General features: G+C 38.8%; 2 protein-coding genes across 2 annotated transcripts in view; both read left to right on the top strand.

Moving 5' to 3' along the window:
- Positions 1-10,702, top strand: part of arid3a (AT rich interactive domain 3A (BRIGHT-like)) — a 53,495-nt gene extending 42,793 nt beyond the window's left edge. The window contains exons 7-9 of the mRNA XM_051947488.1: positions 882-1,169; positions 2,410-2,503; positions 4,004-10,702. Of these exons, the coding sequence (XP_051803448.1) occupies positions 882-1,169; positions 2,410-2,503; positions 4,004-4,148 (527 nt within the window). The 3' untranslated portion in view covers positions 4,149-10,702. The remainder of the gene's footprint in view (positions 1-881; positions 1,170-2,409; positions 2,504-4,003) is intronic.
- Positions 10,703-15,567: 4,865 nt separating this feature from the next.
- On the top strand, positions 15,568-26,992 carry ctdspl3 (CTD (carboxy-terminal domain, RNA polymerase II, polypeptide A) small phosphatase like 3). The gene is made up of 11 exons (XM_022192543.2): positions 15,568-15,847; positions 18,700-18,814; positions 18,958-19,098; positions 20,108-20,222; positions 20,838-20,949; positions 21,541-21,627; positions 22,622-22,684; positions 23,001-23,080; positions 23,353-23,479; positions 24,786-24,881; positions 26,513-26,992. Exons 1-11 carry the CDS (start codon positions 15,713-15,715, stop codon positions 26,576-26,578), a joined length of 1,137 nt encoding a protein of 378 aa, XP_022048235.2. The 5' UTR covers positions 15,568-15,712; the 3' UTR covers positions 26,579-26,992.

Below are 26,992 nucleotides of genomic sequence, written 5' to 3'. Positions count from 1 at the left end.
AAGCTTAGATTCTCATGAATCCGCCGGTATAAACCACTTTCAGATGTGATTACCACAGTGGGTGAGAAAAACACATTTGTCCGACAAAAACGAATATCCATCCATCCGTTCTCTATACACGGCTTCAACGTACACAGCGCGACTCACATTTGCGGGTTCATTATTACACACAGATGAAAATAGTCCACAAAAAATGGCCATAATCCAACCTTTAACATCCAGACGACACAAGCCAGTAAACTATTTTGTCCAAAACATGTCCTGAAGTCGGTATAAAATCCACGAATCGGTCGTTTTCAAGGAAATGCACCTCGCGATGCGCGTCCAATATTCCCTGTATTTTTCGTCATTTTTTTATTTAAAAATAGAATATTAGCGATTTTTTTGTACTGAAAATGGCTGGAATTGACTGCAGCTTAAAGGGTTAATTTGTTCTCTGTCTCAATTTAAATGTCAAAAACAAGAAGTAGACATGTGTACCTTTATATTACAGTTGAAAATTGAAATTAAAATCTGCTAAAATCAAATAAACGTGCTTTACAGTCAAGTATCAAGCCTTGTCATGACTGCAGGTAGTTCCTAGGAGAAGTCAGGTTGTAGGATAAAATGACGATCCAGAACTAAGGCTTGAGCTTCCATCAGTATATTTATGACTAGAAATCAGACCTGATGAAGTATCCAAAGTTGTCACCTTTCCACATTAAGAGATGGCAGAGGATCTGATTTGCTGTCATACTTCAGTCCACTTTTTGTCTGCTAATGTGGTTCGGGAGAAATTTTCTTTACATCTGGGATGGATAACGCATCACCCTTGACTGCATATTAGTTTTCTTGACTGTAATGCCCCCTCTCTCCTGCTCTCTGCATTTTTTGTCCTGAAGAGGAGGGAAGCCAGCCGCTGCCGGGGGTTGGTGTGGCTCGTTTGCCAGCGGGGGCTTTGGCAGGTCACTCGGTGGCTGCTGTGCAGGCAGCGGCAGCCCAGGCAGCGATGGCAGCTCAGGTGGCTGCTCTGGAGCAGCTGAGGGACAAACTGGAGGCGGGTGAGCCACCAGAGAAGAAGATGGCGCTGCCAGCCGAGGAGCACCACCGACTGCTGCAGAGAGCTCTGCAACACAACCTGCTGGCCATGACTGCTCAGATACCTATGAACATCCGCATTAACAACCAAGGTACACAACACACAGTGGAGAATCTGATATATTCAGCTGACATGAGAGGAACAGAACAACCAGTCAGACGTGACTTTTATGTTTCACGTCAGTTGAGGAAATTCCTCCTCTATCTAAAAGAGAACAAGAGATAAAAGCATGAACTCGCATTTTTACATCTGCTCCGTTTCAGAAGCTCGTGCTTTGGTGAGGTTTCTAAGATGGAAGAATGCTGATTTTGATGAGAAATGAGAATGTAATTTCCACAGTAGTATTGACTTAAAAGGAAAACCAAAGTAGCAGATTGTTACAAAAGTAGATAACAGAAACATTTTTTTTAACTTAACATTGATGTTTTTATCTCAACTAAATTTACAAATGTTTATATGTGCCCATCTGTTTTCAACAGAGTGACTGGTTATAGAGATAGGAACATTTCATTCTGTGGAGCAGACATCAATATATGCAGACACCCACTTGAAAATTAAAATGTAACCCATGGTGATGAATGACATCGCCTCAAGGTACCATGTAGATGGACAATAGAAGGAACTACAGGGTGCTGCTTTGGAAATCCATATTCAGAAATGCAATAATCAATCAGCACAGAGTATGTTCCTCTAGACATCTACCTTCATGTCAGAAAATAGTTCCTCAAGCTGCGTTATGTCGAAAATTATTCTTTTCCATTTTCATGCAACACCAAAACCAATCTTAATCCACTGAAAAAAAGCATTAAGGTGTGACTACGCCATAGCTATTGTGGGCATCATTGTTGAAGCTATGTGATCTGGATTGAACACATTTTCTCCCTTCATGGCAGTTAGTATCACAATAGTTTCTTGCCATTTTACCACAAACCACAGCAGCCATCAGTGAGGAAGTAACCCAAAGCAGGCCTGTATGTTGACCTGTTTATCTTCTAGTAGTGCATAAGTGCATACATACACTACATACGTGTTGTCTGAGGGGGATTCCCTTCTGCAAGCAAGCACTTTGATCTTATAGCAGGGTTTTCTTAGTTACTGTCTATCTGACGGAGCACGCAAACAGTTTCTCAGTAAGTGATTGCGCAGGTGACTTCAGAGAAATGTTCAATCGGACAATTTTTGAGAAACTGATATAGAATGTTGCTTGCAGTGTTCAAAATTGTCACATCGTTTTTTTCTTTACATTTGATTTATGGGTAAGTAAGGAAGAAGTCATGTCTGTACGGGGGAAAAAACAAAACAAACTATGAAAAGTGTTGTCTTCCTGACAGATGGCAGGCAAGAGTCTGCTCTGAACCTCACCACCAACGGCACAAGCAGCATCAGCATGTCAGTGGAGCTCAATGGAGTGGTGTACACTGGTGAGTACCACTGTCAACTGCAACAAGTCCAGCTCATCATACCCTTCCTTCTCAATTGATACCGTTCATTTAGTTATAATCAGGATTTTTTTTAAAAATACAGTGATCCCTTGCCATATTACGGTTCACTTTTCGTGGTCTCACTGTATCACGAATTTTTAAACCGCATTTGGTATCGCAGATTTTTCGCTACATCGCAGGATTTTGCGGTGTGTAGTTATTTTCATATATTTATTATTGTGGCTGCATTGAAGAGTGATGCTGGAAAAGGACAGCTGCTTTTTATGTACTCTACAACTGGTAGATGCTTTTATTTTGACACAACCCCATAGATGATGTGGCAGGAAGTCATCAAACACACTTCACCCTCACGGTCCTGGTAACATAATACTTAACCAACCTTACTTGGCTGACCAAATCTCAAAAACACAATAAAACACAAACACTAATAACACTATATCACGAACATAAACCAAAATTATGACATTTAAACCCCCAACACCCCGAACTCCATCTGCGTATTGCAACACAACAGTTCAGTCAGAGCTACCAGCTCTGCGATTGCTACATGATTTTAATTATTTTTGCAGTAAAATGAGTATTTTTTAGCCTAAAAAAACTGAAAGCAATATTAAAAATATATAAGAAGTAATGATTAAAACATGTTAAAAGAATATTTAATTGAAATAAAAGGCGTAGCGTGCAGTGCTGGGCTCTGATTGGCTCAGCGGCTGTAGTATCTGTCTCCTCTGTGTCCTGTAGCAGCATTCAGCATCTGTCCGTTTCACATAGATGTCTGATCGCTTCGCATAGTGTTGCTTTACGGTGTTGTGCAGTGGGTGGGGAGGGTTTACAAAGCCTTAAAATATGTCTAAGTAATAAAATAAATATGGTCACTACTTTGCGGATTTTTGTCTATCACGGGGGCTCTGGAACGCGACCCCTGAGATAAACAAGGGACCACTGTATTCACTTACTTTGTAGGATTGTGATACCAAGATCAACATTTTCAGATCTGCGTATTCAGTACAGAGCTGGAGATAAGAAGCAAGTCGCTTAGCACGGCATAAAGACTAGAAACAGGCGAGAGTTAAAACAAAACTTTCTATCAGCTCACTAGTTAATGTGTTGTATCTTGTTCTGTTTACTTTGCAAGGTAATGAAAAGTTGATAGTTTGTGGTTTTAATTGGTGTTATGTGGGTAGGTTGTTTCCTTTTTTGGCCATATACGACAACTTTGGTTACATATGGACTAAACAAACAATATGTAGTTATAACTCCTCAGTTGATGCTATCAGGAATGTTTTTAAACTTTGACCAAGCCAGAGTAGCTGTTTCCAGTCTTTCTGGTTCTTGCTCTCTATTGAACACTAAGACATGAGTCTTACAGAATCTTTCATCAAGCCTCTAATGAGTGTATCTCTCAAAATGTTAAAAATGATTAAATAGAACAGACTTGTTTTGTGTTCTAACATGAATGTTTCTCGTATCTGTTTCTCTCCAGGCGTTCTTTTGCTCAGGCAGCAGCAGGGTCAGTCTCGTCTGGTGCGTCTGCATCGTCCGTCTCCAACAAGGCCGTCAGCAGTCGTGTCGCTCCACAGCAGCAGCAGAACACACCTACCTCAACCTCCAGCAACCCGTTGTCTTAACAAACTCCTAGCCTTTTCACTTTTTTTTTTTTAAATTACCACGCTAAGTAAAGCCAAAAAGCAACCTCATTTTCTATAATATCTATGCCAAAAAATAAACGAGGAGAACCATAAACCACACCGAAAGACACAAACTGAAACTCAGTTCTCTTGAAGTACACTATCTCAGGTTTTCTCTCACAAACTCACCTCTTTTGTTCTTCATCGCCAAAATGAGTTAAAAAAAAAATCCCAACTGAGAGCCAGTATATGCTAAACAAATACGTATGCACAACCTGTGAATTATTTATTTCTGCATAAATGTACAGATTATTGGAGAACAAAAGAGAAGGTAATAACTAGGAAGGGTAATGCATTGTTTACACACACAAACACAGCTACTGACTGACAATGATGTTTTATCCTTTAGGGGAGAGATTTTTTCGAAGATTTTATTTTAACTCTTCATTGTCAATATTATCATTATTGTTATTCTCTTTATTGTGTTTTATCATTTAAATCTTTAACAATCCTCTCTCTGCAGGAAAACAAAATCTATATATTTAGAATTCTATAGAAAAAAAGAAATATGAATATTCTCTATTTTTAATCAGAAGAGCTTTAAAGGTATGTGTTGTTTCTTCAGGGCATATAACAATGTACCGTTGTGACCTCATTTTGTGTAAAACCTTAGAACCTTATTCACATGGCAGCCATTTTGGATCTCTATGTGGAAGAACAAGTCCAGTGCAAGTCTGTGCTCCGGTTGTTTAAAGAGATACACATCATATCAGTGCCACAAATGCTCCTGTGAAATTGAAAAAAGGATCTTTTAATCACTTTTGAACACTTTTGGTCCATTATTAATCGCTACTACACTCTACGTAGGTAGTAGCTTATTACAGGGCTACGTAGCTGTTGGGGTTTTTCTTCCATAGACAGCTGGCTCATTTATATCTAACATCCACTCCTGTTTGTTGACATAAGGCCAGTTCAAGACATATCTATGCCAATCTTGCAGGTGGTTTGTAAAGCTTAGTGTTCAAAATGGCTGTTTAATAGGTGTAAGGTCAGTTGTGCAGGTAGTAAAACGTTTCTTGAGTGTTTTGCCTCCCCACACCTCATCATGCCCGGACTTTTATCCCAAACCGACTGTTCCTGTTCAGGGTTCAGACTTTACGGGAATAATGCAAGTTTTCATGATTGTTCTCAGGTGTCTCATCGCTTTGTACAGTATCACGCAGTCTTCTGTTGCACTCGACAGGGCAATGCTTTTCCAGGTCCGTTTTATCTTTAACTTTAACTTGGCCTTCTTGTGGAGTGATTGTCATAAGTTCAGATGCATGCATGTATTTGTAGATGAAAGAACCCCAATCAGAAATGAAGTGATTTTAAATTCACAGTAGCTGAGTGTCCACTAAACAGTTATTATCCTGGAGATTTTCACATGGACAATCAGGTGTCAGGAGAATATATCTGGACCTCAGAAGAAACCTGACAGTTATTTCAGCTCCTGTCTGATATCTTGTTCTTTTTTGTATCATAGATCACAGATGTTTTTATTTTTTGTTTCAGCTTTGTGTTTTGCATGACTTAGTGCTTTTTCTGATCCAAGTGCTTCTTATCCTGTGCTGTGACGTGGATGGAGTCTCCCTGAGACGAGCTTGCCACATATCAAGGATATAACAGAGAATGTCTTGTGATCCTCTGACCATTCAGCTGTTGCTTAATTTGGGCTTCATAAAACGAGAGCTGAGAGGTAATCACAGCTCCAGCAGTGTTTGCTTGTGTGTTAGCGTTTGTACAGACACCGTGTCACTTCATAGTTATGTCTGTGCATTTTGAAGTAGATCAATCATTCAGCTTTTTGAACTTTAACCTTTGTGACCTCTCTGGACTGTTGGCTGTTAAAGATTGTTACTCCCCCCCCTTCGACCCCACCGCTACACAAAGCAGCCTCATTCCTACTGACGTTAGGAAGTAAATCAGGCTTTGTATGTGGGTTCTGTTCTGAGGCCTTAGCACAGCGTGAGATGACCAGAGAGCAAGCAGTACCTCCGTCTAATCAGTTTTTACTGTTCCAGTCAAATATCAACAGATGGCTGTCGTGGCTTTGATTCTGGACTCCCCTCTCGGTGGGAAGTCACCACCAGCTGCTACACAAACATTAGTCAGCTTTGGAAAGTACTCCTGGTTCTCAGATAGCCAGTAACAGTGCAAATAATCATCAAAATGTTGAACTTAAACTTCTGTAAAATAGTGAGAGAGTTCCCAAAGGACTGAACTGCAAAGCCTCACTTTTTGTAGTACAGCAAAATCACAAGTTTAGTTCCATTTTTTTTTATTTGCCAAAAGTGCTCTGGAAGCAGAAATAGCATCTGGTTAAGTCATCTCAGTTTTGGCGAAAAGTCGTTGAAACTCAGGTCAAAATGTTTAAAGAATCTGAATTCTGAATGTGAAGCAGCTAATGAAATCAGTTTTGTTAAAATCAAAGACCTTAGACTAAACCTAAAAAAAACCCCAATATTTAGATACTGATGCTTTTCTCTGCATTGGGACAATCACAAGGCCAAGGCAACATCTACAAATACAATGTGCTGCTTTTCTTCAACTTGTTTATGCATTTGAACTAATTGGCAAGTTTGATATTTCACCTTTAATTGAATATACTTTGAATGTTTGATTTCGCATTAGCTAAACCACATGAAGTCACAACAATTTCCCTAAAATCAGAGGCTACAGAGATGACAAGTCTGCTACTAGCTAGCTAGGCTAGTTAGCATTCATTCTACATTATCTGGTGCATCATTCTTCTCTCCATTATCATTTAAGATTTAGCGATTGCATCACTGATGTGGTATAACAAGCTCAATTAATTAGATTTTCAAGCATAAAGATAGTTTGTTTTCATTTCCAGGAAACAGAAATCAATTTGTAGATTAGTTTTAGCTAACGCTATCTTACCTGCTAGCTTGAATTAGCCACAGTGAAGCTGAGTCAGTTTGATTTTTACTTGATTTTTTCATTCTTGTGAATTTATGCTGTTTTCCTTAAACTTGTACAATTGATTTGATACTTTCTGTGTTAATGTAAGATGATCTTCACTCTGTTTCATCAAATATATAATTATTACCATTGCAGGGCAGCTTATTCTAGAGTAACAGCGGTCTATACATGCAGTACTAGCGAGTACATGTACATGGTAGGCCTCACTATGAAACAGAACAAGAAAACCCAAGGAAGAGAAACTTCATTTACATTTCATGACCTATTCGTTCCAGCTTGTTTTGTCATTGTAAGCTGGCCACATATATTATGGTGGAAAAAGATGTTGTTGCTTCTATTATTCAGTTTAATGGCTCACAGACGGACTAGTGTTTCTCTTCATGCCTCTCTGTCAGCTGTTCCACTACAGTGCCGATGCTAGTGCAAATTTTTACTCAGTTCCAACCTTTACCCAAAACTGCTGGTTTAAAAATTGGAACTAATGACGTCTGTGCATCCTGAAAGATGCACAGAACATGACTGCAATCATGCAATGCAATGAGGACAATATTCAATTTTGTACAATATAAGAATTGATAATAGTCGCCTAATGTACAGTAACTCTGAGGTTCATAATTTACACTACATGAACACTAACTTCAGAATCATTCTGTGATTCCTGGCCCACTGAAAATGAGGGCCCAACGTTCGGTTTTCAAACTTGTAAAAATGCTGGCTGGTTCTCAAAAGGTACCGAGGCAGAACCAGCTCTGTACTGTTCTGATGGAAAAGAGGCAGAAGAGAAGCAGGTGTCACAGTCGCTGGTAATGGCTGACAATCAAATAGAGGCACGCTGTGGCTGAAAGTGGGGGGAGGGCTCCTGGAGAAAGCTAAATTCAATCAATGCTGATCTAAAGGATAAACATTGCTTTTTTAGATTTGACCCTGTGACCTTCTGGCCCCCAAGGCAACATTCAAGCACCTGCCCCCTTCAGAGGATCCATGTTTATCGTATATCTATTGACTGCTTCCATCAGATATTTTCATTTGAACAATGGAGGTGCTGCAGCTCTCTCTCTTTCACCCTTTCTGTCTCTCTGTGCATAGCAGCATTTTCAGGGAAGGTTGGCATGTTTTTAATCGCGTGGTCACGACAATCAGGAGATGTTAAGACAACACTGTATACCTCCAAACACTCTGACATCCCTTTAACCACAATCAAGCCACATTTCTACCTCAAGACTAAAGCTTTGGCAGATTTCTGCACATCAGCCACAACAGAGAATCCTGTCAAAAGGTGTGTTCATGTAGGAAAACCTCATCAAAAGATGTTGATGCTGGTTCACACTGGATATGAAAGAGATTGTGATGACCATAGACAATCAGATATTACCGGAACTCTGTCTGTCACCTTTAGTCAATACTCATTTTAGTTAGCAAGGGGAATCACAGAGGTTGATATAGTTGAGGACTTAGCCTCTGTGGCAACAGCTCCCCTCAGTGGAAGTTGTTGTTATGATGCACAATCAGTTCAGTTTCCCTAAATGGAAAAACAAAAGGGTTTAAAGGCTTCACAAATTCACTTTACTTCAGTAGAAAATACATCTTTTCAGTGTTCATATCCTCAATGTCTTTATAGTGTTTTCAGAGTTGTATCCTTGTCGGACTGTAAAAGCCTTTAATTCCCAGTTGAACTAGACCCTGAATTGTTTGTTAGAGGCAGGAGTTCAAGGCATTCAAATTAGGAGGTAATTCAGAAAAACAACCCAGCCAGTGCATTATTTCAATACTCAAGCATCTTGTCTTGCCTGTGTCTCTGTAGCAGTGATGAAGAAGCATCCTCAGCATCAGAGGCAGCTGAGCTCTGAAATTTTGAGTCGTATTGTAGCTGTTAAACTGTATCTGTGTTCGCTCTGTAGCGGCTGGTATGAAACTCAAAGCAGATTTTGGTTAAAACCAGTATTTCTTCCTGAATGCTGCATCTGTGCATCTGTAGGTGGTTTTCATCATTACATCAGACGATGTTCACACAGGGATTTGGCTTTTTTTTAAATTTGATTTTGTCAAAGATGTTGTTGTGTGTTAATACAGTCAAAAGGTTTGGATTGATTACAGAAGTCTGCTTGTTTGATTCTGTTGTACAGATTGGAAAAGTGGCTTAGCTGGACTAATTTTCATCGCGTTCTTAATTAAGTACATTTGGTTTTGTCTTGGAGTTTAATTTCCTGACGATATAATCATATCAGCACAAACCCTCAGAGTCTCTTGTGATTGACTGGCTCACTCAAATCATATCTTTCAAGTGTTTTACCTTGAAATATTGCTGCTTTTTGTCCTACCAGAGCTGTAGATAAAATAACTCGCTGAGATCTTACCAGGTCCAGAGCGGCTTGCATGGAAAACAAACACCTGTTCCCACATGCTGCCGATGTGGACATTTTGCTGTAACATTTACGGGTTAAGGTGCACGTGGGTTCAGTGCTTATGACTGGACTTGACCACTGACTTTACCTCCATTAGGTGGACTGTGGACTGGGAAAATGATATTGATAAATAACGATGCCTTCTGCTGTGACAATTGTATGAATTAACCTGTATTAATAAGATTCATTACATAGATTTTTTTCTGAAGTAAGGCTTTTTAGGGCGATGGTTTATATCATGTTTATATTATTTTTTTGCTATTTCTTTGCCTTTTTTGCCTTTTTTTTTTTTTTTTTTTGCTTTTTTTGGACATGCTGTAGCAACCCCCGGCACACAGAGATTACTTCTAGAGCAGGTTTCTGAATACAGCGACAATGATGATGATGATAATAATGTGATTATTTTAGGGAAGCATGTGACGTGTGTGTGTGAGCTTCACGTGTCTTCGAGTATCTTCACAACGGAAACAAGGCTCTGTCTCTTGTCTCTCACAACTTCTCAGGAAAATCTACCTCTACCTCCAGTTTGATGCATTTAACCCAGTGAGGGGCTCAAGTTACAGTTTTAAGCGGAAAGAGGGCATAAAGAGCGAGCACCAGGGTCCGAAATCAACTTTAACATCCCAGATCAGATATGACCACGCTGTTTTCTGAGGCTACACATGAACTGAAAACAGAACAGGTTTCTTTTCACCCTGGTTTAGGAGGTTTATTTTGAACACTGGGACGGCTCTCTGTGTCTCTGTTCCTCTCTCCTCGTCGTTACACGTTCGTAACACTTCTGCTGTTTAGTTTATTTGAGCCCCAACAACGGAACCTCCAGCTCAACAGCTAACTACTACTAGTACTGCAACAAGTACTGCTTCTCGTACCACTGTTAGTACGGCAAGTCTCTTTTTTTTCAGTTTTTCAGTCTGCTCTATTAATGTGTGCTTATTCCCCCTTTTCTATAAATGATTACCTTTTTTTTGATGAATGGGATGTTTCCCAGTAACCATGGCAACAGTGGAGTGGCAGCAGGAAATGCAAGTGTTTTTACTTTTTGTTTTTTTCTCTTTTTTTGGAAGAGTGAACAGCTGTTCTTGCCTATTTACTCAATATGTGTTTGTGTGAATATTGTTATTTTGAATCTGAAATGAATAAAATATCACCGTTCTTAAATGTCAACAGAGCTTTGGATGTTACTTTATTGTTCCATGTTTGTAGATTAGCTACTATGTTCTCTATTCAGGCTTAGATTTATCTTACTTACTCGACTATCCAGCAGCACTCATGTCCAAAAGGGTTTGCATTACAATTTCCCAAGAAAGTTTGTTTTTAATGGTTGTTAATAATCACAAGAAGGGAAGAAACGTGTTTGTGCCAGTTTAAAGGGTTATATACTGTATATTAGTGGCCTAAATGTTAACTGTTGTTAAAATACTAATGGCAACCAATGTATTCAGATCCTTTGCTACACTAGAAATGCCTATAATTATGTCAAATATATTGGTTTATTAAAACTTCAGAAGTAAAATGTATCAAAAGTAAAAGCAGTGAACTCCTTTCAGTGCTCTATTCTAATTATTATGATATTAATTTAATAATATGTCTTAGAATAGTTTGCCTACCTGGTAAATATGGTGTTTTTTTAATCCATATGAGTCTAAATCTAAATGTCTGTGTCTGTAAGAGTCAAAATGCAATGTTTCCCCCTAGTGGAGTAAATGTGTAAAGTAGCTTTAAATGGAAACACTCAGGTGCGGTAGAAGTAGCTCAACATTCTGAGGCATCCAAGAACTGTCTTGAAGAACAGTTTTAGAGACCTATTAGAGATGATATTTTAGAGGGATTTTAGCACTTTTTAGATCAAAATTTTACATATTAAGCAAATTGTTATATATTAAAGTAGCTAACAGGAGAAATTAAAAATAGCTCCAGCTTGATAGTACACATTAAAGCACTGCTTGCATGTTACAACATCAGTATTAGCATCTTTCATTCTGTGTTATGAGTACTTCCACTTTAAAATCCTCCTCTACGCACTGGCCTTTTGTTACTGCTCTTAGATGTTCAGCCGTCACCGTGCAGATCTGTGTACAGGTTAAGGATCTATCTTTTTCACATCCATTTGCAGAAGATCAGAAGTTTCTCCGTGCTTACTTTAAATCTGAAGTTTTTCAAGTGTCCGTACATGGATCATTTATCACAACTAGTCTGGAGGCGCATCCTGGTTCAAAATTCAACTTGCACACAAATACGACGTGGAAGTTGGAACCTCCAGGACACAAACACTGAGAGCAGACTTTACACAACACTTTATTTTTAATTATTTTTTTGTGGACTGAGCTTTTCTTTTTTAATAGTAAACCATGTTGAATATATTTTCTCTTTTGGACATTTATGTTTACATAGACTACCAGTCAAAAGATTTGGACACATTTTCTCATTCAGTGGTTTTTATTTAATTATTTTATACATTGTATATTAATATGGAAGACATCAAAATAAAAAAAGAATACAAATGGAAGTATGTTGTAAACAAAAAAGTAATAATCTTCAGTGTTAATCTACGATGTAGAAAATAATGCAAATAAATAAAAAGCATCGAAAGAGAAGGTGTGCCCAAACTTTCGACTGGTCGTGTAAGATAATACCTCATTTAAAATATTTAAACCTAAAATTTTCAGAATTAAAACATGGGGAAATTCCAGTGCAATATCCGTTAGTTTATATGTTTACCCATAAATAATGGTTTCCAATTATAATTTTATAAAATGCTGCATTTTTACAATACATACTCCTAAAGGCTGTTCTTACAATACATTTTTTTCTCAGACTGTGAATGAGAAATCTCCACTTCAGTAGCACTTACATTCATCAACATTTCCAGTTTTATACCCACCTATAATCTGAAGGTCTTTAGGTCATTCATAGCCTAAGATCTAGAATATTTTATACAAACCCAAGTGATTGTTTTTAGATCTTTTTCTAAATGCAGAACAAAAGTTTACATTTATTGTAAAGACTGTGTGTATCGTGGCAGTCTTAAGTTTCCAGTGACGCATATAACTCTTAATTTGCTACAATGAAATCACTGAAACACATAAATCTTTGAAACACAAAACAGTCGTGCATTTTGGTCCTTTCATAGATTTATTATAGGGCTTCTGGAAACACGAAGAAATCTGCCGGCTCAAAAATATACATACAGCAAGTGGTATTTTCAATTTTATGATATAGAGAGCTGTGTTAATGAAATTTTCTTCGTGGCATGGCCTCTTCACTCCTCATGAGTGATTATGATTGACTACAGCTGCTGATCCTCTGAGCCTATTTAAAGAGCGCCTATTTCATACACTTATCAGACTCAACCACCTCAACACTGCAATGGGAAAGTCTGAAGAGCTCTTCAAAGGTCTGACAAATCAAATCCTTGACTTGAACGAGTCAAGAAAGTCACCTGGAGCCATTTCAAAGCAGCTACAGATTATAAAATCGTCTGTGCAAACCAGTGTTTGTAAGCATGAAGTGTATAAAACAGTTCTATTACTGCCATGATCAGAAAGAAAATGCAAACCATCACCTGCTGCTGAGAAACAGTCGGTCAGGATGGTCAAGAGTCAACCGAGAATTGCCAAAAGCAGGTCTGTAATGAATTAGAAATGACTGGAACAAAGGTCGGGGTTCACAGTCAAGTGTGTTTTATGCTAGTGGAACTGGAGTTTTACACAAAGTAAATGGAATAATGAAGAAGGACAATTACCTCTACGTTCTTCAGATAAACCTAAAATCATCAGCTGAAAGATCGGTTTCTTTCAAATCTTGTTAAAACAAGACAATGACCCCAAACACGCATCAAAAATGGTAAAGAAATGGCCAAATCAGGCTACAATTAAGGGTTTAATGTGGGCTCCCTAAATCCCATCAAGAATCTGTGGACTGTGCTGAAGAAACAGATCTGTTTCAGAAAGCCAACGGATTTATGTGAAGTGCACCAATTCTGTCAAGAGGAGTAGTCAAAGATACAACCAGAAGTTAGTGGACGGCTACTAAAAGCACCTAATTCAAATAAAAGGATGTTTATCCAATGATTAGCATTACTGTATGTATATTTTTGACCTAGAAAATCGTGTCATATTTCCAAGAGGCCTGTAATAAATCTATTGAAAGACCAAAATTTTACATGAGCTAGGTTTAACTAACTGACCTTGGAAAAGTTCAATAAGCTTAAAATGTTAAGTTAAATCAATTAGTGACAGAAAAAATAGACAGAAATTTGTAACTTTTGCATTTGATTTTTGTTTTTTTGTTTTAGATTAACGAGTTCCTTCTGAATAAAACTATGACAACCTACAGCCTTAGCTGTTGAAGCTATTTTTATTTTTACCAGAATCTGTAACAAGAAAATCTGCAAGGCTACTCTTGGCATCAATAAGATACATTGAAAGGAAACATCCCTAATCTAATTAAACAAAGACACACTGCAAGTTTCATCATGTCTGTTTTCTCAAATGACAAAAAAACAAGAGTCTCTGGGGAATTTCATCATCACGCATCATGGGAAATCCGCTTATATGCTATATGCTTAATTTAACAGGCTGAGTAAACTCTAAGCTAATGATTAAATTCACTCATTTTTAAATCAAAATGCCTCAAATGATAAGAAAATTTTAAATTGTAAGTTCACTTAACCAGAAATGAAATAATTTCACCAGAAAGAAAACATGAACTGTCACCTGCTGCTGACAGACCATTGGTCAGGATGGTTAAGCATCAACCAAGAATCACCAAAAAGCAGGTGTGTAATTAACCCTCGTGTTGTCTTAATTTACAAGCACCAAAAATATTGTTTCCTTGTCTGAAAAAAGTCCAAAAATTCAGCAAAAAAAATACCCAAATTTCTGAAAATTTGCAAAACTTTCAGGAAGAAAATTCCAGTAATTCCTTAAAAGTTTTCCTTGAAAGTTTTGTTTTAAAAAAACCCTAAATTTCTCAAGAAAATTCTAGTAAATATTTTCAAAAAATAGTAAAAATCTTCCAAAAAATCCCTAAAAATATCTATAGTGATAACATATATATCAGTAAAACTGCTAATATTTTCTTTAACAACATTCACACAAAAATCCAGCGAAATTCGCTGGATTTTGGTTGATTTTTTGTGTGAATGTTCTTAAGAAACATTTTTAACATTTCTTTTTTTCCACCAAAAAATGTTGAAAGATTTCCCAAAAATGTTGAAAATGTGGACATCAGAAGTTTCACGATGAAAATATATATTTTTTCCCCCACATTTTAAAACTTTAAAATGGGTCAATTTTGACCCGCAGGACGACACGAGGGTTAATTACAAGCTGTTGCAACAGAAGTGTCAGGGTCCACAGTCAAGTGTGTCTTACATCTTTGAGCTATTTGGCAACAATGACCAGAAATATGTTTGGAGGAGAGAAGATGAGGCTGTTAACCCCAAGAACACCAAACCTATCATAAAGCATGGTGGTGGTAATATTATGCTCTGGTAGCAAAATATCCGCAGAACATAATACTACCACCCCCATTAAGCAGAATGGTGGTAGTATTATGCTCTGGGGATGTTTTACGACCAGTTACACACTAAAGTGATCTGAAAATAAAAAGTAGAAAAGATTACCTGATTTGACTAAATTCCTTTGAGAGTTTTACATCGTAGTGTCTCCATTTAAATACAATTTTAAATGCAGGTAAAATGTGTTTATAAGCATTATTGTGAATTGTATGCCTTATGTAGCATGCACTTACAAAATGGGCTTATAAAGTATGAGGTTTTTTTATATGCATTTTCCTCCTTAACTCCCCTATTACAGCCTTTAGTCTTAAATAATCCAAATCCAGATGTTGCTTCTCTGCCATTCAGTATAAAACCCATTCACTGCAACTGTGCAACGTGACCGGCTTCTCACGTTGGAGCTGGATTTGTCGAAGCACCGCCCAATGAGAGTGTCCGCTGCAGTTAACCTATCGCTCCCGGGTAGATTTAAACTCACTCGGTGATTCGAGAAGACACAGCGATGGGCGGGGCGGAGCTTACACCCAGTCTCTGCTGCTCTGTTGGGGAGGGGAGAAGAAAAGTAAGCCGTCGGATCCAGGCCTGGACGACCACCTTCATCGCAACGGAGTAGTTTAGCTTAGATGTTTATTAGTCCTATATGAGAAAGAAAAATGAGACTCAGGTCTCAAAAAACCCTGACCCCTTGTTCCGAGACGCCGAGGACTATTCGCCGACGGCCCAACAAAGACACACCGAAACGAACGCGCCTGTCGGAGTCGGTGCCCGAAAGTCCGCCTCCAACCAGGGTAACAAACAGTTTTTACTGCCTTGTTTTTGTCTGTAGCCTCGTAAATGTGAGTGGTAACTTTGTCGTTGTGCTGATGAAGAGAGCCGCTACTGTGAGTTACCGTGTCGGTGTTCCGATGCTAGGCTAGTTAGCCGGACGTTGTTTAGCTAGTCAGCTAACTGGCTCACAACAAAACAGCCGAAGGTGCAGCTAAAGTTAGCTGGTATTGTGTTGAAGCTGGACGGTAGGTGGCCTTTCTCTCCTGTTCTACACAGGTAGCTACTCGAATTTCCTCCGGGTGTATTTAACTAAGTTACCGGTTAGCAAGTTTAATGTTTGGAGACACGGTTGATAGTTTATTGGGTCCAGTCCTGCTATACTTTCTCCTCTGGTTGAGATCATTAAGGTCATCTTTTGTTGACGCTCTTTTACAGAGCTGCTGAGTCCACTTCAGGGTCTTTTTGGAGGCTGTAGTTAGTGGGGCTTTTGGAATATGCTCCGTACGAGGTGTTTCTCACATTACCATAAATAAGGTTGGACAAAGTCTTTTGTTTATTTATTTTTTGTTGTTTGATTTATGAATGGTTGTAGATGTAGCTTAGGCTAACCTTTGTTTTCGTTACATCTGTGTGGATTGTCAGTCGTCCAGGTCATTGTAATCCTAGTAGCTTCAGTAAAAACCAACTGGACTTCTCTTTTAGCGTCTTTAAGACATTTTATCTCTCATCCAAGAGGCTTCTTTAGGTCTAACCGACTGAAGGGGAGTTTCAGATCTATGTAGTCTCTCCAGCTCACATTATTTCTGGTACTGATTTCATATTGACTATTTTCTTGTTGGAATATTTAAAATGTTAGAAAATGCTAGTATATTTCAGTATAAAACAATGTTCTATTGAAAAACCAACTCCTCTATGTGGAGTAGTTTGTTGCAGTATTTTTATTAGTAGTTAGTAACGTTAATCTAGGTGTTTGTTTTTCCTAACCCTTGTAAGGTAATTTGACATTGGTGTACTTTATAGTCTATTGGATAAAGTTTAATGACAGGAATTACAAGTAAACAAAGAGTGAAAGTGTCACCTTTTGGCAAACTTTGTAAAACCACTCTCAGTTTTAGAGGAGAAGCATCATTTGGGACAAGTAAACACCTATCTGAGACTTAGCCGCCGTACAGGCTTACAGCTATCATTGGTTGCAAAACTACTATAAGTCTGTGCGGCGACCTGGGGATGCTCTGCCGGGGCTTCACCCCAGTAGTGACGTGGTGTCTGGGGCTGGAGGATTGATGGAACAGCAGAGGATTAAACAGCCCAGTAGCATGTGAGAGAGGGTCCCAGTAAAGTAGGTCACAGGGACACATGCATGCAGACTATATATACTCCTCACGCCTGCAATGTAGACTTTCTGTTTTTGTTTATATCTCACATGTAGATGATGTCTTTTGGAGTGATGGTTCCATATTAAAGGAAAAATCATGTAAAATGCAAAAAATATAGACGATATAATACAGGACTAAGACATAGATTTTATTGCCCTGTTATGCACTGAACTGAAACTGTCATGAGTAAAAAAAAAATGGCAATGTACAATGTTATCTTACACTGGTTTCACCCATCCATCCATTAACTGTACACAAATTATTCTTTCGGCATTTGTTGAGAGGTGAGATACCCCTTGGGCAGTATCCAGTCAATCACAGGGCTAATGCAAAGAGACACATGTTCAGATTAACCCCTTTGTCCAATTTAGAATCACCACTTAACCTTTCATGCATGTCTTTGCACTGTGGGAGAAAACCCATGCAGGCAAAGGGAGAACATGCAGACCGTATGCTGAAAGACCCCAGCTGACCAGCAGGTTCAAACCACAGATCATCTTGTAGTGAGGCAACTGTTAACCACTGCACCACCGTACCCTGCTGTTTTACACTGATGCACATTACAGTATCTTTTGGTAGTACAAGTTATTTTGTTCAGCTTTTCCATCAACTGTAAAATGTTCCAGTTTGCCGCAATTTAGCCTTTTCTGTTTATTGTCGTATTTGCATTTTTAAAAAACAATCTTGTTCTCTACATGTCTGTTTAAATTGCTCAGGTGTTCAAAAACACTTAACCAGGCAGTGAATAAATGCTTTAAAACTGTAGGCTAGCTTCTTAGATTTACTTCACTTAGACGGATTTTAGACAGTTACTGTTGACTGCTCACTATGATGGATGGATGGATGGATGGATAGATAGATAGTATCTATCTGATACCTGCCCACGTTTGCAGTGAAATAGTCCGTCTTTACTGGGCATTACTATACTGAATACAAGACCTCTTCAAGATGTAGTAAATTCTGTTGTACTTTCATCAGCTTGTTTAAGTCCTGCCTTAGAATTTCTGAAGCTACTTGTTTTTTGTGCGTTTTTTTTTCTTAAAACGCCAACTGTTAGTAGCTCTAATGTGTATTGGTTGTCATAATGTGGTATAACATGACTGTTCTCTTTGGTATTAAAAGCTCCTCTCCAGTTTGACAATACAGTCTCCTTTTTAATCAATCTGTTACTGATTAAAGAACTCCTCCACTTGATTGGTTTTAATATTTAGATTAGAGCTCGATGGATGAAAGTTGATAAGTTTAATTCTCAACTGTACACATTATGATCACGTGAACACATCAGGCTTTGGTGTTCCTAACCACCAAAGCACTACTTTATTAGTTCTTTCTTCGTGTAAAGATGATGCCTAGCAAGAACCCCACTTGAGAGCATTATGACGTTGGTTTATATTAGCTATTCTCAGCTGTAAATGAGATCTGACCTTTATAAAACATCACAGGTTGACCTACAGCACTAAATATACCTTTTTTTTAAAATCCTCTTTTAACTGTAGGTTGAACAGACCGTGGATAATGACTCAGAAGATGAGGTTCCCACAATGACGAGGCGATCGCCACCACGTGGCCGGGCGAGGAAGAGGGCTTTCCCTGTTGAGGACCGAGAAACGGGTACAACAAAATCTTAGTGATTAATACTCCCAGGAGGTTTTTGTGTATTTTACAAGATTGCTTTCCAGACACTGAAATCCTCAAAGTGTTCCCTGCTCTTGTTACTGTTTTGTTATGTGACTGATTGTCTTCTGCTTCTCTAGATCTGGCCTTTAAAACTCCAGTCAGGCCCATCATGCACCGTGACCGCATACTGTCAGAGATTGACCCGGTGTCTCCTCATAATGCCACAGCCAGAAACATCTACTCGCCCATCGTACGTTTCCTCACACCCAGCAAAGAGAGTGAGTACCACTACTGTTACTGCAGGAGTTCATCATCTGGATTTATGAATACATGGCCCTAAAAAAGAAGAATATATCTTCAAGCTTTTATGTGTTGCTGACTCAATGCTGTAACTCATTTATCACACACTTTGGGAGATACCAAGTCATCCCTCTGATGCTTGCTTTTCTTTCTTGTGTGTGGGTTGTTTTTGTTTATCATCATCATTACAGTCAATTGAACTAATTTGACATTCGTACCACAGTAGACCTGTCATGTCACATTTGCTGTTTAGAAATCAGCAAAGGAACAAGCATCTGAAATATTTTGAAGTTTGAGAGAGTAGCGTTTTGGATCTTTGCTGTGGCTTGGATTTGCATGCAGTTACCAAATTACAGTGTTTGTCTGAGGAAATTCTGAGTTGATCATGGATTTTTGGGCCTGTAAAGTTCATGTGAGGTTTCAGATTTAGAAACAATTAGATGTGGTGTTTTTTTTGTCTTTGACACAAGTAGCAATGTGCCATCTGGCTGGTAGCCTGCAGCCTGTGGTCATCTGAGAACTGGTGTTCTCAGATTTCATCAGTTAGCTCCTGTTATCTTTTGTTGTTACCTAATAGTGGCGTTTGCTGCAAAGTTGGTTGTTCTTGCTGTTTCCTGATGCTAGCATTAGAAAACTCCTTGACTCAGACGTTTGATCAAAGGAGTAATATTTCATTTCTCTGCTTGACAATGTAAAAGAGCAGAATTTACAGTCTGCTTTCCCCCTCCTTTTTTTTTGAATATTTATCCTAAACTATTTGCAAATTGCTGACATTGCTTGTCCTCTGACTACCTGCTCAGCGACTGAGAGGTTTATGCTATGTTGTCATGATCTGGTGCAGATGTATCAGTAGATTTAATGAGTACATATCCAATACTGGTGTTCCAGTCCCATGAACAAATACACATACAGCTACACTCTGTTTAAATATGCACAGTCCTGATGCTCAGATTTGTGTTGCTTACTGTGCGTTTATTTCCCCCCTAGATTTAAAGTGTGCAGAAACTGGGAGCAATGTATTAATGAGCCCGGAACAAGGTGTGTTTGGTTATGGCTCCATTGACCTTCTGTCTGGAGACGAGGACGACGATGTCTTCAATCCGTAAGTAAAACGGTTTGAGCCACATGTTATAGTGTCTCCTGTTACTGTAACACCATCACTGGAGGATGAGGGAAAATGATTAATAAAAATGTATTTATTTATTTTACACATATAATCCCCCAATATTTTTGTTTCTACATTGTTCATAACATTATTTTCATATTAAGGTAAGAATAACTTGAAGGCACAGTCCAGTACATGGATATCATTTCAGACGAGCTTTGCAGATGAAAGTCAAGTATTTTGTTAAAACTTTACACATTCCAGCACTTATAAACCAACCGAGCTAAGGCACCACACAAACTGTGATCAGGAATAGAAACACAGCTTATTATAGGCTTTACTTCAACCGGCCTCAGTTTGTACAATTTTTTGGATCAGGGTCACTGCTGGTCATTTGGGTCCCTGAAGTTTAACTGCTTTGTGGTGCAGCCACACAAATATATCGATTTCATTACAATATTTTGTTACTAATAAGAAAAACCACAGCAGTTTATAGAAAATCATGGGTGTAAGTTTGAGTGGCAAACACTTTATTTTCTGCATACTGTTTTTGTTTGTTTGTTTTTTTTGTTAGTGGTTCTTTCTGTTACAGAGCAGTATTTTTGTTTTCAGATTTACCTTCATCAAAAACATACCGTCACAGTCCCAACATTCCCGACCCCGTCTCAGAGATATTCCGCCCAAGACCAGGAGCACTCCCGAGGCCACACTGGTGGTTGATCTGGTGAGTGTCATCCTCTGTGACTCAAACAACAAGACTGTAGGAATGTAGCAGTGGCAGTGGGGAGCCTGAAATGAGTCAGCAGCAACTGTAATCCACTCCAGTTGTGGCCGAGCATATCTCTCCACAGCCATTTCTCAGTCTGTGTTCTCATTTCCAGTATTGTCCCATTTCAAAGTCTGCTTTTAACCACATACAGTCCAGATGTGTGTGTTCCATTTACTGCTGCTGGATCCAGAGTATATAGTCATAAAATAGTTTTCTCTGTTGAACAGGAGAGTGAGGGGCTTTATTTACGGCTCAGATTATACAAGATTTCAACTGTAAAATAAATGTTAATGTAGTGGTTTAGATGGAATAATTTGTATTAACTGGTGTGAATTTATGAGGTTAGATAAACTTTGGGTGTTTTGATCAAGAGGCAGTCTTGTATTATTTTTCAATAGCATCTTGGTAATATGATGGACGTGTAGTTGTTTTGTCTGTGTGGCTTCAGTGTGATTATTTAAAGCAGAGACTGTGCCCCCATAGCCAGGATGCAGTCTTATGTTTATACTAAAATACACTGATGTTGACTGATCTGTGTCCTTCCAGGAGGAGACGCTGATGTTCAGCTCTCTAAACGTTATTGACGAGGCAGAGCACACCTTCAACACGGCTTTCCAGGACCATCAGTACAAGGTGACCACTCGCTGTGCTGTAACCGTACACAAAGTTAATGCCACTTTTTATGAGTCACGATTTCCAACATTTGTGGCACTTTTTTCTTTTCAGAAATTAAGATATTCGAAAATGTCTAATTGCTCCTCATTCTTGCTGTAACAAAGCATTCGGATGCTGCATAATGTCAATAAGAAAAGACTCTGAGCTGTTGACTCTCGTGTCAAATAAATGTCCTTAAAGACAAGTGAGGCCAATGCAGAAGTGCCTTAAACCTGCATTCTTTCTGATGACCAGCAGGGGGCAAAGATGAGCTCACTTCTTACCTGATTTATTACTTCAGTGCACGCTTTCCTGATGAGTTTCTAGTCTCAGTCACACGTTTCAAGTTCCCTTCAATGCAGTGTGGTGTTCATTTGGTAAACTACAGTGTCTTTTAGAGGAAAATAAACACTTACTGTGGGGCACTGCTACCTTATGATTACCAAGTTGCTACCATATGGACGTCCCTAGCGTCCTCGAGTTCTCAGTCCACTTCTTTTATACAGCCTATGATATTTCTGTTCAGTGTGAGGAAATTTCATATTGTTTGAATGCATTTACCACTGACTGTAAGCTGTAGTACACAAGGCTGGGCAAATAACTGCATATGATGAAAGGACAATGAAAGAAACACTTGAGTTTGTTCTCTCCAGTTTGTGAGGCCAAAAAAACAATAGAAACCAGAACTATGCACATCACAGAACCCTGGTGGGACGTTGTTGCTGTTGATCATCTTTGCTGCACCGTGTTCTCATTTATTTGGTTTCTTGGTTACTAGTTCATGAAATCAGCTTAAAATAAACTGATTTATGTTTGCTGCAGACAACTACAGATGATTTTCAGTTTTTTTAATGTATAAACTGACAGCAAATGGTGAAATACAGCAATTATAATTTTTTATAAAAACAGCTAAAACGGTGAAATGATGTATTGTGCTATCCATTTATTCTTTCATTCCTCCTGCTCTCCACAGGTATACATGATCCTACGACCACACGTGAAGGAGTTTCTGCAGGCCATGGCAAAAAACTATGAGGTACGCTCCTGAGTAAATGTGTTTATTGGCAAAGTTAATTTTTTTTAGGTAAATGCTATCTGAAAGTTAAATTTTACTCTGTTGGAGCTTTTGTTCTAAGTTATCAGAAGATATACAATCTGCTTCTTTGAACTCACAGACTTAAGGATTTGTTTTATTCAGGTGAACCAGCATACTTTCCTCTTTTGTCCCTCTTTATTCTACACAAATTTAGTATAAAGAAGTAAACTACATGTGGTTTTCATGTTGTTGTGTTGCCCGTTGAGTCCTGCTCCGTGTGGAATCTGTTCCAGCTGCTGTCTCTGTTTTGTTCCAGCTGTTTGTTTATACGTGTGCAAAGAAGGAATACGCTGAGAAGATACTGGACGTCCTGGACCCGCAGAAAAAACTGTTTCGGTATGTCTTCAAGAGAACTGCGCCACTTGTGTTTGATAAACGTCTTGCTTGAGCGCACAGACGTGCAGTGTGTCGGGTTTATCACACTCAGCCAGTGAACATCGGTCTGCTACTGACCTGTTTGTCACCAGCAGACTGACCTCTGCTCAGAGCTGTAGTATGGCCTGTTAGTGGCTGCTCTCGGTGTTTCCATCTAATGCTGTATTTCTGTCATATGGTGACGGCAGTAGAAATGAGTTTTCCAGGTGGCATTTTGTTGGTTTCCCTCGCAGACATCGGCTGTATCAGGACGACTGTGCCTGCGTTCTCGGCCACTACATCAAAGACCTCAGCATCCTCGGGAGGGATCTCCGCAAGACGGTGGTTCTGGACAACGCACCCCACACATATCCGTACCACGTAAGCACTGCAGAGAGGTTTCAAATCTAGAGCTCTGTCATTTTCACCGCTGAAGACATTTTGTAAATTCTAAATTAGTAGCAAATTCAGTTAGAATGGTCAGCATCAAAGTACTGCATCTCTCAGTACTTTCTGACTTCCCCACTGATGGAACTCAGTCCAAAATCCAGTTTTTTCTTCCCGAAGACGTAAACTGAAAAATGGGTCACAAAAGATGTTGGTCTTTTGTAGCATTTAATAAAAACTTCACTAATCTCAGCTACTCTGGGATATATATATATATATGTATTTTGTTATGAGATCAGTTCCTCTACTCTTGTTTTATGGCTGCGGTGTTAACCCTCAAAACCTGACTGACGCTCTGTGCATCCAAGTTCACATGCCTTCTCGGCTGATTTGCTCTCCAGGTATTTATTGCAGTGAGGTGTGGAGCATTTCAAATGAAACGGCATGACTTCACCTTTCAAACGATGCCAAAACTTGACTAGCTTGCCTCTCCTGGCAGTGTGCCTTTGTAAACAGTATGTGAACACTTCAGTGAAAAACAAAACAAGGAAATTTGTTTCTGTTTGGCACAAAGCACCTTTTTATTTTTAATTTCACACTCGCACAGTAACCTGTTGTCATGATTCTGATTTTTGCTAGATTCCAAACAATCTCTCTGCACAGTCATGAGAAGATATCGCTACTGCCAAGACGCATGTAGAAACATGAACTTTTACATAATTTAAAGCTTTTTTTTTTTCATTGATGTAATGGTTTATACAGAATGTCTGCATTTGCACAATGTAAAGACACACCGTTCATTCACAGGGTTTCTGCAGGGCATCAAAAAGCATTAATGGTCATCAAGTTTATTTTGTGAAAATTATGGCCTTAAATGGCATTAAAAATCATTAAATTTGATTCTCAAAATTTGACAGCAATAATCTAATCATACATAATCTGCGTAAACATGCCTAAACATTGTGATAATTGTTCCGGCCAGTCGGGTACAATTGCCTAAAACTGCATGTTTTCGAAGTGACCGGCAGGTGGAGGAGAGCTGGAAAATGCAAATTCCAGCAAAATGGCAAGAAATCGTGGATTTCAGAGAATAACTGCAGCCTGTGGGTAGTCAGCGGTGGTTTCTGGATTCAGAAATGGTGAAATGTAGGGACAGTTTTCATATAAAATCATCTTTTACAAACAAACTTGTGTAATTTGTTGAGTCACGGTCGTGGCATTACATTTTTTACAGTATGGCATTAGAATTGACTGTCTGATTCCTGCAGAAGGCCTGATTGATGCTCTTGGTGTCTTGCAGCTGATGAACACTCTTCCCATTAAGAGCTGGTCCGGTCAGACGGGCGACAGAGAACTGCAGAAGCTCATCCCCTACATGGAGAAACTGTCGGCAGCTGTAAGTCTGCTCACATCCTCTGTGTTCCTCAGACGTTTATTTTGAAAATGCTTTTCTGGATGAAATGAATTTCTATACGCCATCACATCATATGTGCAGTAAATCCTATTTTCAGGCTTGAATATTTTTTCAAAATCCATCTTAAAGCTGCTAAAATAGCTGCTGTGCTAATGCTGCATCAGATCGCCATGTGAATGGATTTACTCAGCGATGAAGCTGTAGAGAATTATCTCCTTAATCTGCAGCAGCTCTCAGCTTTACCGTTTTATGTTGAATTTCGGCTCATTGTTTAACTTTTCAGCATTTCTGTTTACCATCATTTTCAGCCCCAGCAGGCAGATATATTTTTAAAAAACACATCTAAAAGCTCACTATTAAGCACCAAACAGCAGACAGACACAAGCTGGTGAACACAGTGGAGCATTTAGCAGCTCCACATATTTCCCTCGGGGTGTAGTAGAGGCTAAAAACAGATTTAAAAGAGTGAATTATTTTGGTGAGGTTTTCACAGATACGAGTCCAAATGAAGGATAAAGTTGCTCCTTCGTTGCTGGATGTGTCGACAAGTTCATCACGTCATGTTCAGATGTGACCGTATGTCAGTTTGCCGTTAACACTTTGATTCTGCATCCGTCGAGTGGCCACAAAATCTGTTCCTACAGGTTCAAGAATCATTTCTAAAAAGGTGGCACCAGGTTACAAGCTTGCAAAAACCTATAAATGACAGATATAAGTGACATTATGTAATTATTAAAGTAAAATGTGCTGAGGTGGTCGGGTCTAGTGTGCTGGATGATTACTTTGTTACAGATCAGACATCCACAACAATACGACTGTTCCTCATTACACACTAAATATGTTTGTAATTGTATCGATATAGAACTCACTAGAAGTTACATTATGTCATGATGGATGCAATAATCAGTCTATTGATTGAAAATGTTCATCTACTGATAGACCGTTCATTGGCATCAGTTAAACAGCTACTTGTTGCTCTTTTTCAAATAGGGGTTTTGCTCCTGCTTTTAAAATATGTGACTATTGGTCTCACATTATAGTAAATGGAATATTTTGGTGTCCTGGACCCGTTTTGTGTTGTGGGATATTATGATGGACTTTTTTTTTTTTTTCTCCAGTTTTAGTATCATGTATGGCAAGTTCTAAAATTATGATATTTGAAAAGCTGTAGTCACTCAATATTTAACTTTTTTTGCATCTGAATAAATACCTACGGATTATTTAAGTGTCAAAATAGTTAATTATCTTTTGATTATTCAATTAGCTAACAATGTGCTGACATCAGACTTATGGTCAATATGAGGATGGAAATGAAAATCCATATCAGCGCATCCCAAAAATGAACTCAAGTATCCAAACAAAATAAAAGCACTTTTGTCGATCTATTAAATTGTAAAATCTTTAGTCCCTGGAGCTTCACTCTCTTTGAGCGCAGCAGATACGTCTGTATTTGCATTTCTTGGTCGTGATCAGAGGAGACGGTGGACTTTTAAAATTTTCCAGCCAGTCAGCTGTGAAGAGAGCCGCTGGTTATCTGCAGCAGCATCTGCCTGCCGTCTTTCCTCCCCCACTTTCATGGTCGGCTCTGAATATCTCCTGCTGTGTTTTTTCAGGAGGATTTTCAGGAGGTGCTGAAGAAGAGGAAGGATCACTTCCACAGGCTGCTGTCGGAGGACTGACGGGACTCTGCAACTCCCCCGATTTCAACTACTTTCCGTGACTTTCACACATCTTCTTTGCTTTCTTTTTTGCTTTGGCTGAAAAGCAGAATCCAGCTGGAACTGTCTAACCTGCAGCCGGCTGCTTTGTGGTGGACCTGATCGCACTGCTCCGTCCCTGACGACTTTAAAGGACGGCAGATCGGTATTTCAAACATGCTGCTGGCCGTTCATCACCAGACCTCCTTTCTCTGCGACCATTCCACAGAAAAAGTGTTTATATATTAACGGCACCAAACTTGAAACATGTTGTTTATAGTCGTAATTTTTTATTTATTGATTATGTTGCTAATCAATGTCTGTTATCTCTGTATATTTTAAAAATGCTTTTATATGCATTGGAATTACCCTGATGATAATAAATGATTAAAATAA

This window comes from Acanthochromis polyacanthus, chromosome 4 (genome assembly GCF_021347895.1).
Source record: "Acanthochromis polyacanthus isolate Apoly-LR-REF ecotype Palm Island chromosome 4, KAUST_Apoly_ChrSc, whole genome shotgun sequence".
Classification (NCBI taxonomy): domain Eukaryota; kingdom Metazoa; phylum Chordata; class Actinopteri; family Pomacentridae; genus Acanthochromis; species Acanthochromis polyacanthus.
Note: the sequence above shows the minus strand (reverse complement) of the source record. Positions and strands in the feature narration are given on the sequence as shown.

Coding starts and splice junctions, on each gene's coding strand:
- ctdspl3 (XM_022192543.2), top strand. CDS start 15,713: ATGAGACTCAGGTCTCAAAAAACCCTGACCCCTTGTTCCGAGACGCCG. Junction 21,628..22,621: donor TCCAGGACCATCAGTACAAG/GTGACCACTCGC, acceptor TGCTCTCCACAG/GTATACATGATCCTACGACC. Junction 22,685..23,000: donor CCATGGCAAAAAACTATGAG/GTACGCTCCTGA, acceptor GTTTTGTTCCAG/CTGTTTGTTTATACGTGTGC.